At 46.0% G+C, this 13,794-nt stretch overlaps 3 protein-coding genes across 4 annotated transcripts; 2 read left to right on the top strand and 1 right to left on the bottom strand.

The window, feature by feature from the left end:
• Positions 1 to 846: 846 nt before the first annotated feature.
• LOC100834304 lies at positions 847 to 1,506 on the top strand. Its single transcript, XM_003567024.3, has one exon. It carries the CDS (start codon positions 924 to 926, stop codon positions 1,224 to 1,226), a length of 303 nt encoding a protein of 100 aa, XP_003567072.1. The 5' UTR covers positions 847 to 923; the 3' UTR covers positions 1,227 to 1,506.
• A 3,119-nt stretch (positions 1,507 to 4,625) lies between these two features.
• LOC100834198 lies at positions 4,626 to 5,438 on the top strand. The gene has a single exon (XM_003569669.4). The coding sequence runs from the start codon at positions 4,760 to 4,762 to the stop codon at positions 5,177 to 5,179; it is 420 nt and encodes a 139-aa protein (XP_003569717.1). The 5' UTR covers positions 4,626 to 4,759; the 3' UTR covers positions 5,180 to 5,438.
• A 272-nt stretch (positions 5,439 to 5,710) lies between these two features.
• Positions 5,711 to 12,699, bottom strand: LOC100833886 (probable complex I intermediate-associated protein 30). Of its 2 annotated transcripts, XM_003569668.4 has the most exons (7): positions 12,317 to 12,699; positions 11,626 to 11,739; positions 10,411 to 10,473; positions 7,110 to 7,201; positions 6,435 to 6,515; positions 6,260 to 6,358; positions 5,711 to 6,187 (listed from the first exon to the last, which is right to left on the bottom strand). In XM_003569668.4, exons 1-7 carry the CDS (start codon positions 12,366 to 12,368, stop codon positions 5,999 to 6,001), a joined length of 690 nt encoding a protein of 229 aa, XP_003569716.1. In that variant the 5' UTR covers positions 12,369 to 12,699; the 3' UTR covers positions 5,711 to 5,998. The 2 variants fall into 2 exon arrangements, with proteins under 2 accessions (XP_003569716.1, XP_024313992.1); XM_024458224.1 differs by lacking the exon at positions 10,411 to 10,473.
• Between the last annotated feature and the right edge of the window lie 1,095 nt (positions 12,700 to 13,794).

The raw sequence follows: 13,794 nt of genomic DNA, 5'->3' as shown, positions 1-13,794 counted from the left end.
TACCTTCGTTTCATAATTCTTGTCGAAATATTACATGTATCTAAACGTCTTTCAAAAATAGATACGTCGATTTTTTTGACAAACTTAAAACAAGAAGAATTCTGAAACAAAGCGAGTAGTATACTCGTTGCGCGATATGCCTGCCGGATCAAATACATATCATGCACGTGGTACCGCCAGATGGGAAATCCCTGCACGGCGTCCCACGGATTTAGGCCGAGAGAGCGGCGGACATAGCTAGCTAGAGCTGTTTGCGTGTGCCACGCATGCAAATCCTTCGCCGGACGTCAGTGTCATCCACGAAACGTGCACATGCACGCAGATAGAAAGACACGTGGGTACCCCCCCAGATGAGCAACACAAGCAATCAAGAAAACGGCCGGCTCGACCGGTTATCTTTCTCGGCGTCGCGACGAACGCATGATCACCGAAAAAGCACACCCGAAATCAAGCAAAACAAAGCATCCTCCCGCCACAGCACGCGCATGGATTCCGCTCGCTATACTTGCGTAGTTGTACAAACAAAGGATCGATCAAATCGGGGAGTTTAGAGTGCTCGAACCCGAAAGGCAACCGGCCGGGCGGGCGGGCGGCCACGTACGTTCTCTCCTCGGTTGAGCACACGGAAAACATAATTTTCCTTTCATTTGTTGCGTAGCCAAGCACAACCGCCCAAGGTATTTTGAGCGCTGGACCGCGAACGGAATTATGGAATTATCCCTTTCCCTTCCCGTCAAAGCTGAAAACCGCATACTTATCTGTCAAGTACACACGGCAGTGCAGCTCGACACGGAACCTGCCTATAGCTAGCCGCCGGGGCCGATGCGTCCCCTATAAATCTCTCGCGCCACGCCAAGCTCCAGAGGGGAAGATTTTTGGCAAACACTTTGTTGCCTCATTCATTCACAAGCCGGTCATTACTCATGTCGACGCAGCAGAACGTGGCGTTGTCGGCGAAATGCGCGGCGTGGGCGCAGGAGCGGCGTCCGTTCACGCACCCGATCGAGATCCCGGCGGCCTCCGGCGCGCGGGAGGACCGGGGAGCGAGCCGCCAAAGGGAGCAGGAGGAGGAGGACGCCGGCGAAGTGGTGCCGCCGCACGAGCTGATGGCGCGGCGCAGGGCGGCATTCTCGGTGTGCTCCGGGCAGGGGCGGACGCTCAAGGGCCGGGACCTGACTCGCGTGCGCGACTCCGTCCTCCGCATGACCGGCTTCATCGAGGGCTAGCTAGTTGTTGTTGTGTGCGTGCTGCTGTCACGACACGACTGCTCGATCGGTTGATTGATTCGCTTTAAATTTGTGGAACCAGATAGGAATGGCGAGGCATTTATTTTAGATTTTCTTCCATCGGTCGATCTCATTAATTTGTAAAATTTGTTGGGAAAGCGAGGTGAGATTAATTATATTAATCCGTCGATGTAAGCGTACACAGTGGAGTATATATGCAACATGTACGTACGGTCAAATGCAAATGCAAATGCGAATGTGGTTTGGTGATGTAAGAGTACATTTCATCGGCGTACACGTCGCTGACTCGCTGCTGATTCAGTAACTGCGACCTGCTGCGTGCATGCACACTGCGCCAGTACTATCCGAGTGGACTCGTTCAAACAGCAGTATATCTATACTACTACTAAAGTCTAATAAGAACAAATGGGTACTAGCTTATGGAAATTCCCAAGAAAGATTACATTAAGACGTAAAATGACTGGATGGCCACTCAGCTTAGACAATCCTAGCTAGATATATACCCCACCGAATGTATACTTAATACGTACTGTACTTCCTAAATCCTCTCCTAAATACACCAAACACCATAGATAGAATTCGCAAGTCAAGCAAAAGAAGATGCTACGCCAAGAGCTGGAAGAGGAGGAGGAAGAAGAATTCCAAGAAGCAGACATACTATGGCCAGATGCAGTACAAGACCTGGATTTAGCCAAGATGTTCTGCTCTCACGAAAGCGGAGACGACAAGGACGACGACTCTGGCGAGCACCGCACGACCAAGCTGCACAACGGGCCGAAAACTTCTTCCCCCATCGATATCCCCGGCCCCGGGAAACCCAGTAGGGCTACTCGTGCAAAAGCACAGACCCTTGCCGGATTCAGCAGGTTCAGCGCGAGCCGTGCCGGCGCCGGAGGCAGCAGCAGCCTGTTGATCGGCAGCCACGTCTTCATGCCGCCGCATGTTATCCTTGATCGGAGAGCCAAGAGGGACACGGCGATCCTGATGGTCGTCGACGTGCCGAAGGGGAGGAGGGTGAGGGCGATGGTGATGCTCGAGTAATACCTGAAGTTTTGCATAATAATTTCGAGTTCTCTTTTGTGTAATTGACACGAATGCAGCCCACTGCAGAGCCAGCTTCTCCTTGTGTTTTCCATTGAAAGGGTAGAAAAGGGCTGATGTAGTAATTAATCTTAGTTCTTGCGGCCGGGAATGCATACATCTGTTCCGTGCATTGGTTATTTGCGTCCACAACTGTGAGCCCTTAGTAAAATGGAGTAGCAACTTTAATCCCCGCAAGATGTTATCCACGCAAGTTTAATTACTAGTCACTGACATGAACAACTACGGAAAATACAGTTATGTTCATCTTATGACATACTCCAAGAAAATCGATCTGGGCGTATATCCTCCTCGGACTTTCTCTCTGTACCGTCCTCCCCAAGAAAATCTGGGCGTGCCCGGATAGGATAGGAGCAGTACTATGCTTGGACGCAAGAGGAAAGAAATCTCCCAGAATAATTAAGTAGGGTAGAGACTTGTCCTTCAAGAAGGAATATATCGATCTGAAGATTATGTTGAAACTTTCAAATAAACCTCCTGCTAAGATTTACAGCTATTAGAGGACACGTGTATATATCTCAGCACAAGCAACTGGAGTACCAGAGATTATATTTCTTCAGTGTGGCATACAATTGGACCCGTCGTATACGACCTTATCTTCTTCTCCCTCGTAATTATGTGTAGAAATACCCTTACGGCCTTACCCTCTCCTACTCACTCATCCAGATGTATACGTCAGTACAGGTGTCTACATGTAATTGATGCAGCACGTACACAGTGGTCCTCCTTAGCTTTTGTTGATAGCTATCTTGTGACCACGAAATACACTGTTCTGTGGCTGACTTTTTGGCACTGAGGCGATGATCCGGCCAATAGAAATGTGAGCGCCTCTTCTTCGATTTCTTGCCTACAGCTGCATGCAGTTGGGAAGTTTGTACATTATTTATGTTTCTTCCAGTTTGTAGCCCACCTGTTCGCTCTCGTCACCTCATACTCGATCTGGTGCTACAAACCATCGTGCCACTATAAACAACTCATCAATCAATCATTGACTTAATTACCGGAAGCGTCTACTTGTACGTTTTGTTCTATCCAAAACGACGACACGAACACGTAGCTACCTCGCGTGGCAAAATCCTACGTGTATGTAAGCACCAACGACGACGATAACGAACGGGTCGCCGGGGGGCTTACGCAAGCAAATCATGCGACGCGTTGAGAGCTGAAAGCATATTCATTCCTCCGCGTAGGAGTAGTACACATCCGTTGCTACATTTTCAGTTTTTCAGTTTCTGGGTTTCTTCCCCTGAACCAAAAACGCGTCCGGTGCTACTTACGTGGATGCTTCTCAGTCTCTAGCTTAGCTTGGGGGCTGGGCGCCGCATCTAATATTGTACTGCAATATATTATCCGGGCTGAGGCTGCACCTGCACGGCAATGACGAAAACCAAATTATCAGGTCGCGCTGGGATTGTACGATTGCGATTGGTTCGATCGATGGTGCAGACATGCAGTGCACACACGTCATCACAAGACAAAGGCGTTGCTATTGGCAACGAAATGATTAACAACGTACAATTAAAGCTGATAGCGCTCAAGATTCCGTGTGCTTCCTATAGCTGAGGACCGAATTAGATTACAGGATTACATGCACGACAGGTCGGCAGGGGAGCAGGGGACGCGTGGCCGCAGCGAACGGAATCCGATCAAACTTGCTGGATTAAGCTGAGCTTAATTAATCTGGATCAAGGCTGGCATAATCTTGCCGCACTTTTAAAATGGGCTCTCACTGTCATATGTAGGGTCTCGTCAGAACTGCCGAGCGCTTGAGTGCTCTTTTTTTTTTACGAAAGAATTCCAACATTTTTACCTATACGTTTCTCTACCGCAGGTGTGTACGTGTCATCTCCGGTCACCTCTTCCACCAGTGATAAGATTCACAGGATAGTTTATCAGATGGAAGAAAGAGACTACGTACAGCGGGAACTGGTCAAATTAATCCCCCGCTTGTACGAACAAAATTGCAGCCTATCTCAAAGTGAGAAAGACGCTACGTTTGTGATGCCCTGATGACAGAGTTCGAACATGGATACAGGCAGGGTACAACAGGCTTAGCCGGACAGATAAACTTGACTAGTCACTAGTCAGGTTATTTCTTCTTTAGAGAAACGATCACGTTATTTCTATGTGTGCCCGATGGATCGGCCTTTGTTGACCTGACCCCGCAAGCCCGTCATCCCATTTTTGGCCCGATCGATACAGGATCACTATCCATTCCGCTTCCTTTTTTTTCCCCGAGGAAGTTCCGCTCCCTTATTCAGGCCGTCACGCGGTTGCCCGCCTTACGTGGGAAGCTACGCGTACGCCCATATATATCCGCTGCCCCATCGCCAAGACAGCACGGTAAATCAAAAAGATCAGCGAGCTCTCAACTCTCAAGTTCCAGGGGAGGTATATACAAAACCGCGAAAATGGCACATGTGGGGGAGGAGGAGCTGTCCGAGTGCGAGGTGCTGTGGCCGGAGGCGCGCGGCTGCGGCTGCGGCGACGGCGCGCCGGCCAGCGCTTTGTTGGTCGGGTCGTCCTCGCCCAGGTTTTTCTCCAGGAACCAGCGGCCTTGTTCCACGGGCTCCCTTCCGGTGGACATCCCGATGGCCTCCGCGCGCCTTCCCCGCGGGCGAGATGATAGCTGGTGGAACGACGACGAAGACGAGGAGGAGGAGGCCGCCGGTGGCTGCGGCGCCATGGTGCCGCCGCACGTGATGGTGTCGAGGAGGCGGTCGGAGGCTGCGGTGGCGTTCTCGCTGCGGTCGGGGCCCGGCACGGCGCGCCGCGACCTGAACCAGCTCCGTAACTCCGTGCTGCGGATGACCGGCTTCATCGAAGGATGACAAGGCTGACCTGGGTACCTCACCCGTCGTTTGTTCATAGACTGGTGTCACCACTCGTTTTCTCGGCGGCTTTGGTCCGTCAATTTTGTTCGTTTTCGCCTTCCCTGTAGTTCCCAATCAATTTTTTATCTTCTTTTTTTGTTCAAGGGAGCTTCTTCGAGTGTGCCTCTTGAGATCGGCCACCGAGTTAGCATTCTCAGAATGGATGAAGCCGCGTTTGTTCGTGCTTCTTGAAATTAAACAGAATCCGTTATTTCCATCCTGCGTTGCCAAGTTTCTGTAGCTGCCGGCTGTCGGCACGGGTTTTTGACCATTCTGGTGGCAAAGATGAGCTATTTGACCAGATAGTTTGAACCACCGAGCAAAACGTGCAATTTAGCCGGCGACAGTTCAAAACGCTGTAAATCTCGGCTCCTGGGCAAGCCCACGTCGACTAAAAGTATCAAAAAGAATTCACGGGAACTGTCGCAAGATCAGCCAACCATGGACGACACGCTAGCACAAAAAAATAAATGCTCAAGCTCGTCTAAATGAGATGTAAAAGTTGTTATTCGTGGCCTTCAAAAGTGAAGAAAAATCTTTATTCAGTGGCGCTGAACCGCTGCCTACTTTCAACTTCCATGGTTACTGCACTGATACAAACTGAAACATTTCATGCATCTACAAATCTACAATGGATGCGGGAGTTAACAAAGTATCTGCATCCAGTATTGAGATTCTCTTTTGTGAAGAAGCTGGGGAAAAAACTAGAACAGAACGCACATGTGGAATTCTGAGCCCACAGAATCCTGTGGAAGCCGAAAGATCAAACTGTTGAAATCACAGTGTTCTCATTGCTTTGATCCAATCAACCTCTAATCTAAAATCTCCTGGCCCAGTCCTAGCACCAGGAACACCACCTTCTGCATTCAAAGAGAGAGACATTCCCACGACGCGAGCAGGATTCATTTCCAACTTTGCTTCGATTACATTTCCTTTCCATGTAGGTAAATAACTCTCAAGAGGGATCTGAACGAAAGGAAACATGGTGTTTTTATTATAAACAAGCACATATTTCCACTTTACGAATGGAGAAATTACCTTCAAAATTTGCCAACTGTCCTGGGGTAGATACACAAAAGCCTGCCATGAGTTATCTTCCTCTTGTCCAGGGGAATTTACCCAGTTCTCAGTGTATATCTATATACAAAATTCAGATTATGGAACACGATATCGGCTGACATCAAATATTTAATTGTTGTAGTCAGATACATACAGTAGATATGTAGCATCTTCCATCCCCTCTGAGCTTCATTGCAATCGTATCATATGAATCAAGGTCAATGAAACCATCAAACTGAAACAAGGAATCACATGAAATCAGCAGAAGCTGCAGAATATTATCTACACAACGAAAATCACAGAAACAGATAATACGAAGAAATAAATAAATACGAGTAATTCCTAGACGTCAAAGGAAATCTCAACTAAGCCTTGACCAAAGCCTAAACCGCTGAATATATATTAATAGACCTAAGGAAATACTTCCTTCGTCCCAAAATAAGTGTCTAGAATTCTAGATACATATGTATCTAGACAAGTTTCATTTTGTAGATTCGCTCATTTAAAAAATATTGCAACACTTACTTTGGGACGGAGGTAGTATCAACTAAGAACAGACCTAAGGAAATATCAACTAAGCATTGACCAAAGCCTAAACCATTAGATATTTATTAACAGACCTAGAAAGAACAACGCAGGTGAGATAAAGGAACACAACTGACGGTATGCTCAGCATTATGGTGGCTAATTAAAGGCACTTGTATTTTTCTATTTTTGTTAGCTGAAATTTCTTTTAAACTGTAACAGCACTATTTCACTACAGCGGTGGCTTGAGTCTCTAGACACTCTCCACCAACTAGATCAACGGTACAGGGACAGGTTACTGTACCTTCTTTGATCGCATTCCACAGAAACCACTGCGCCTGATCCTCCATGGTGATTCCTCAGACATATCCAAGGATAAGTTACCAGAAAAGACACCTTCCAGAGTGCAAATGTTGGTAAATTTTTGCAAAAACTGTCAAGCTTAAAATGAACCTGAGTAATCAGGAAAAAGTCTAGAAGTCATGAATAAATGGACTTTTTTTTAGGGAAAGATGGCAGGAGCTCTGCCGTTCATTAAAGAAGGAAAAGAGTGCCGCTAACCTTGGTTACTAAATGGACTATGTTTTATATGCAATTACTATTATCTAAACATAGGATGGCAGCCCATATTCCTTAATAAATTAGACCAGTGCAGACAAATGATAAGCAACAGCACTAGAAGGGGCATTCCCCTTCTTTTAGACAATGCATAAGCTTATCTCTTAAAAGTTCTACATGGCTGCAATTATAAACAAAACACTTTATTTTGTTTTTCTACCGGAAAATAATCTCTATCTCTACCTAATAATAAAAGGAGTAGTGTTTCCGTCGTTGGGTTTCGTCCGTCGTCCGCCCGCACGTGTTTTCCTCTTTGTCGTTCCTTCGTCCGCCCACACGCACTATGAAAAAACGTCCAGACTGCTGTGCTCCACACGTTGCCACCTTCCCACGTCCTCCCCAGCGCCACCGCCTCCTCCGGAACTCAACGCCCCCTCCGCTCCCTTCATTTTTCCAAGACCCAGCCCGCAGTCCAAATCCTCCGGCCCCCTCCCGTCTCTTCCCCACGCGAGGATCGGCCGCCGCCACGCCCGCCCCCGCGCATCTCCCCACGTGCGCCCACTGATGCCTGCCGCCACCGATTCCTGCCACCCGAGGCTCTGGAAGCGTCCCCCATCCACCTGCCGCTCCTACCGGCCTTCCTACTCCTACTGCCCCGCCCGACGCCTTCCTGCTGGGTCCGTCCTCCTGGCCTCCGACCCTGACGCCGTCACAATGTTCGACGCCCGCGCCGCAGGTCTCCCCTACCCCTCTGCCACCTTCGAGGCCAGCTTCGAGGCCCTCATCCTCGCGCACTCCTCCGCCGGCCGACTTTGACTGCTGCAGTGCCGCCCCGCTGCATTCATCTACAACGCCGTCTTCAAGGCCTTTGTGGACAGCGGAGTCATCCTCCTAGCCCTGGCGTTGTAAAACCGCGGATGGCCAGATGCCTTCCCAACAGGACCACGTACATTGTTCTAATGGACGGGCTATGCAAGCGGGGCATGGCAGTGGACGCGCTCAAGATGTTTGACGAAATGCTCGAGAGGAGGATCGTGCCAAACGTGAAGGTCTATACCATGATTGTCTTGTCCCTCTGCAATGCAGGGAGGATAGAGGATGCTGGGCGGCTGTTGTGCTCCATGAAGGAGAACGTGTGGCCACCAGATGAGGTCACATATTTTCAGTGCAGATATATTTCTCCTAATCGAAAGGGCATGTTAAGAAGTCCTAATGTGATTAGGACAGGCGGCATGAAAAGATCTACAGTCATCCACCTAGAGTTGACTCGTGACAATTGGCGGGCAGATCAAGCACCTGCTACACTGGCTCCAACACTTCCGCGATGATAAGTCTGATTACAGCTTGTTTGGCCATATTTACCCACTACACAATGTACGTGCCTACAAAGAATCCTCCCGTATGAACAGATAGTTGTGGACATCATGCGGATATTATCGGGTACATCCAGCCTTTTGATAAGAAACCGGTGCTGGTGCAAATTGATCATATGGCTCTAACGTGCAAAGATTTGTAATGTTTTTTGTACCATGGCAAATGGTTGCGTCGGGGATGTAAGCTCAATTATGTTGAGTTGCTGACACAGTTTGTCTTTACAGTTATGTCTAATCTTCTAAGCGTGTTTAAAAAAAAATACCGGTCATAAATGCATACAATTACTATCTGTTCATCCAAAATCTATTCCATGGAACGGATGGAATGATGTGGATGGACACCACATATATCTCTGGAATGATGAAGAAAGATGCCAAGAATGACAAATTTAAACTTTGGGTCACAAGTGGCTTGCCCGCCGTGAGTTGTATGCAATCAACAATCGCAGTGATCCACACATTAACAAAAAATATATGATATTTTGATCAATATTTTCATAGATCTTCGGTTTCTGAATTGATCAAAATTTTCATAGATGAGTTTGTTGACCCGTTGCAACGTACCGGCATTTCGTGTACTGTACACTGGATGTTTGTTTGATTTACAAAGTTAAAAAGGGCAACAAGACGCGCGATAGGGAGAGGTGGAAGGGTGGCAAACGGCGGTGCCGCCAACACCAAGTGGAACGACGACGAAAGTCCCCGACTCACCCATCATCTAAATTCGCTGGCATGATGCACACAATCAGCTTTCAAGGTCGTTGTGACGACCATCGTGCATCTGGACCGTGGCAACGCACGGACATTGTACTAGTTAATCATAATGATCTGTACTTCAAAACTGGCAGCGCTCTTGCGCACCTTGATTTATTACATATTATTATATTTCATATTATTCTCTCCAATATGTTCTGTCACTGTCAAGTGGCATACAAAATACATCCAAAATATACCTCTTGTGGAAATATAATTCTACTTCGGTAGAAATATTTCGGCTAAGTGATGTCATTTGAGCCTCTATCTAAGGAAACACAATCATCGTTATTACTTCTTATGTTGTCATAGATTGTTCTTACTAATCATGTTTATTTTTTAGGACTACTTAAATGTCTCATCACATAACTAACATGATTATTTGCTAACTACCATTTTGCTAAAACAATCTTTCGCAGTCACTTTCATCACAACTTGCTCTTTTTTACCGTCATTATGTTTATTTTGCTTGTTGCCCAGAATTCTGAGTCTTCACAGTGGGAAGTTGGGCAACGCCTGTGTGTGCATGTGCTGGTAGGAGGAGTCGGTAGTGTTCTGTTACGAATCTCTAGCCACTAGCGCGCACGGCGGCTGTGACATCCGAGTTCTAAATAGCGGCCCAATTGTAGGTGGTAAGATCCTAATATGTTCAGGTAAATTCTCAGCCATTATAATTAGGAGCAACCGGTGATTAACGGAAGTGATATTCTTAGCCTTGTAAGCTGTAACCTCATTCTGGAGCCTGCTTTCCTGTTTCGATCCTGCGTTTTCTTGTTTTCACTACCTTTTCGTTTTAATTCTGTATAAGACCCTGTTCTGACGCTATGGCGGTTTCCATAATGGGAATAGATGGGGTGTGCCCATTGGTTCAAAAAAAATTTGAGGTAAGCTGAAAAAAAAAGCATGGCAAAGACATAATACCAGTTGACGAAGTATCTCCACCAGAAACACTATCAGTTATCTCCAATGATGCAGATGATAAACCTGGATGACAACTCAGTTCAATCATATTATTTCATAGATGTAAATTCTAAGCTTGATACTGGTTCCAATTCACATAAGGCATCGAGCTACATGGTACTCCCTCGATCTATAATTAGTGTCGGGGATTTAGTGTAAACATTGTACTAAATCCCCGACACTAATTATGGATCGGAGGCAGTATATAAATTAACAAGCATGTCAGAAGGTAATCGTCTGTAGTCGAGAAAATAGGTTATGGATTCCAAGCAGAGGTACGAAGCCCATGCGGCCATGCCATGCATATTACTATAATACATGAGTCCATCAGTAGTAGTACACGGTCTTAAACTCTTAATGCTTCGTTCCATTTATAACGAAAAAGAATCTAGCATTTCACATGGCCTTTTTGGAATGCAGAAATCTCACAAGAAAATCCCACTCGTAACTGATATGCGATTGTATCAATTGTGAGATATCTATACGGAGCAGAACACAAGAGGCAGGTAGACTCCCATTTGGCTCACTATAAAAGAAAGTACACTATAATACACCGGTATTATACATAACCCTCCGCAGAATGCTGATGCAAAACAATAGAGCAAAAGTGGGCAATGAAGGAAACAGACTGTAACATTCCACAGTAGCATACATCCTTTGGAAGGACTATACTATACATCAGGAAGAGTTCAAGTACCAAAACTCATTTGAAAATCATTTTATGCTCTTTATGAAACAAGACAGCTTTACTTGATATTATTCATTTTTGTTTGAAACTTAGAAGCACCATGAACCCTTAAATCAATAAAATAATCACATAAAAAAACTAAACACTCAAGCGACTCAACATGTAAACTTTATACCCCCTCCGTCCAACAAAAGATGTCTCAAGTTTGTCCAAATTTGGATGTATCTAGACATGACTTAGTGTATAGATGCATTCAAATTTAGTCAAAGTTGAGACATCCTTTGTTGGACGGAGGAAGGAGAACATTTTAAAAATAAAAAATAATAAACAATTTTCATGCCAGGCAGAAATGTTGAGAATACAAGTCTTCCATAAGTATCCCAGAATAAAAAAAAGCACAAAAAATGATTTATCCTATCATATCAGTTATTCAGACAAACTTTGAAAAACTATATTTATAGGATAAATTTTTTAAAGTGTTGCCTTACCTCCATACTCGGAGTCCGAGTACAAGTGCCACTTTTTCACTTCATCTTTTGAATTGAATTTGAAGATGTATCTTTCACTTGGTGGAAACAGGTCTTCTGAATTCCATACAACAGCTGCCAATTTGGTATACAGAGGATGAGAATCGAGAAGATTAACACACTACACATAGGCCGAAATGATGTTGTATACTGTGCTATACTGCTGTAATGGATTCAGTAGCATGTAAGGCCAATAGAAAGAAGGAGTTACATATGTCAAGAGAGTTGTGCAAATTATTTGAATTGAAAACTCCTTGGAAACATGTTACCAATTAGAGAAGGAAAAATAGTCACTATTTTCCTATCATATTGAATTGTCATGAATTAATTTAAATGCATGAGTAGCACAATTTTTTAAAAGCATTTAAAGAGTTGAATCCAGCAGTTTCCGTTCGGATTGAAATTGAAATGATGTAATGCTGAATTAATATTAGATTGATATCCATAGCAATTCTTATCCCAATTCATCAGTACTTGCTAGAGCGAGAGCGGTTCCTAGATCAACATTCGGATAACATTTCACAAAACTACAGACAGCACAAGATTACTATGCACAGTACAAATATGAGCAGGACCAAGTGGTTTCGCTAAGGAATGAACCAAACAGACAGAGAGCATAGCAACAAGATCTGGGTGTGTGGCATGGAACTACCTCTCTTGGTGGCGTTCACGGAAGCTTGCCACAGCGCTCGCAGCCTCGACATGGCGAAAGTACGGATTTAGGGACAAACAGGGGCGAAGGACCCAGTAGGGCAAGGCAGGGCGGAGGACCCAGTAAAGCTCGCAGCCTTGATTTTTGCCTCGGTAACGAATTGGAGAAGATTAAGGAGATTAAACGGGGAGCTAAAGGGCGGGATCGGTTCGTGGGGTTAATGGAGGAGAGACGGTCGGGAGCGAGAGAATCGAAGGGGAGAACAACCGGCGGTGGCGGCGCTCGCGCGAGGAGGAAGACGAGAGCGGCTGGAGCGTTCGCCAGCGAGATGGGCCAAAACGAGGAGGGAGCGGAGGGGTGCGGGCGTGCGGCTCAGGAACGAAAAGAAGAAAGAGGGAGAAATAGATGGGCTCCGGCCCAGGGGAAAAAGGGTGCACACACATCTGTCTATTCTGTCTACGTCTACATCTACGTCTATCCTCCCTAATAACAAAAGCACGAAGGTTTCCTTCGTCGTCGTCCGCCGTGTATCAACGCGTGCTCTGACGTCAGTCACGGCCGGCGGGCGGTGTGGACTGGGTGTCATGTCCGTGGCCGCGGCTGCTAGCATCGGCCCCGAGATCATTTTGATTGAATGTCCAATTATATTGTTATGTTTTGTATAAACATGAATTTTCATGTGCACATGTTCAAGCGGCCGTGGCAACGCACGGGCACTGTACTAGTCTAATAATAAAGAGAATAGTGTTTTCTTTGTCGGTCATCGTCCGTCACGCGATTTGGGCGTCGGCCTGGGCCCGGCCCAATTGGGGGATCGGTCTGTCCGGCTCACTGAACCACGAGTCCGAAAAAAAAATCATTTCGTCCGTCCTTGACGCGCGCAAGATGCCGAGCCCAACCTCAAACCTCACGCGCGCCGCCAAATCCGTTGCTGCACTGCCTCCCCGCGTCTACGTTGCCCCCCACGAGCCTCTGGATCGGTACTATTTCTCTTCTCTACTAATTAGCTGGAGTAGCAAAAGTTTTCATGATCTCTTTGTTATTGTAGAACGTTTATGTTTAAAAGTCCGTGGCAACGCACGGGCATTGTACTAGTATATATACTAAAAGCAATATGAGGGGTACCGAGGAGAGGCTCCACGTTGATCCACATCACCCACATTATTCCGACCGTTGGATCTTATATCTAACGGTCCAGATTTAACGAGGTGGTATGTTTGATGGGCTATCTCTAAACATTAAAGTGGTTTCGGGCCAAGTAGGCCCAATTTATAGAATTAGTGATAATTAGAGATATACCTGATGGGCTATAATAAACACTAAAATGATTTCACCTCAAATAGGCCCAATACGTTATAATCTTCTTATGCTGCCGAACGTAACATACCATATTACGCGACGACATTTCAACATTATTTTTCATTGTTTTTCTTCGGATGTCATGAAAATATTAAATAATAAACTAAGTATATTAGTCA

The sequence above is a fragment of the Brachypodium distachyon genome, chromosome 2, assembly GCF_000005505.3.
Source record: "Brachypodium distachyon strain Bd21 chromosome 2, Brachypodium_distachyon_v3.0, whole genome shotgun sequence".
Taxonomy (NCBI): domain Eukaryota; kingdom Viridiplantae; phylum Streptophyta; class Magnoliopsida; order Poales; family Poaceae; genus Brachypodium; species Brachypodium distachyon.
Note: the sequence above shows the minus strand (reverse complement) of the source record. Positions and strands in the feature narration are given on the sequence as shown.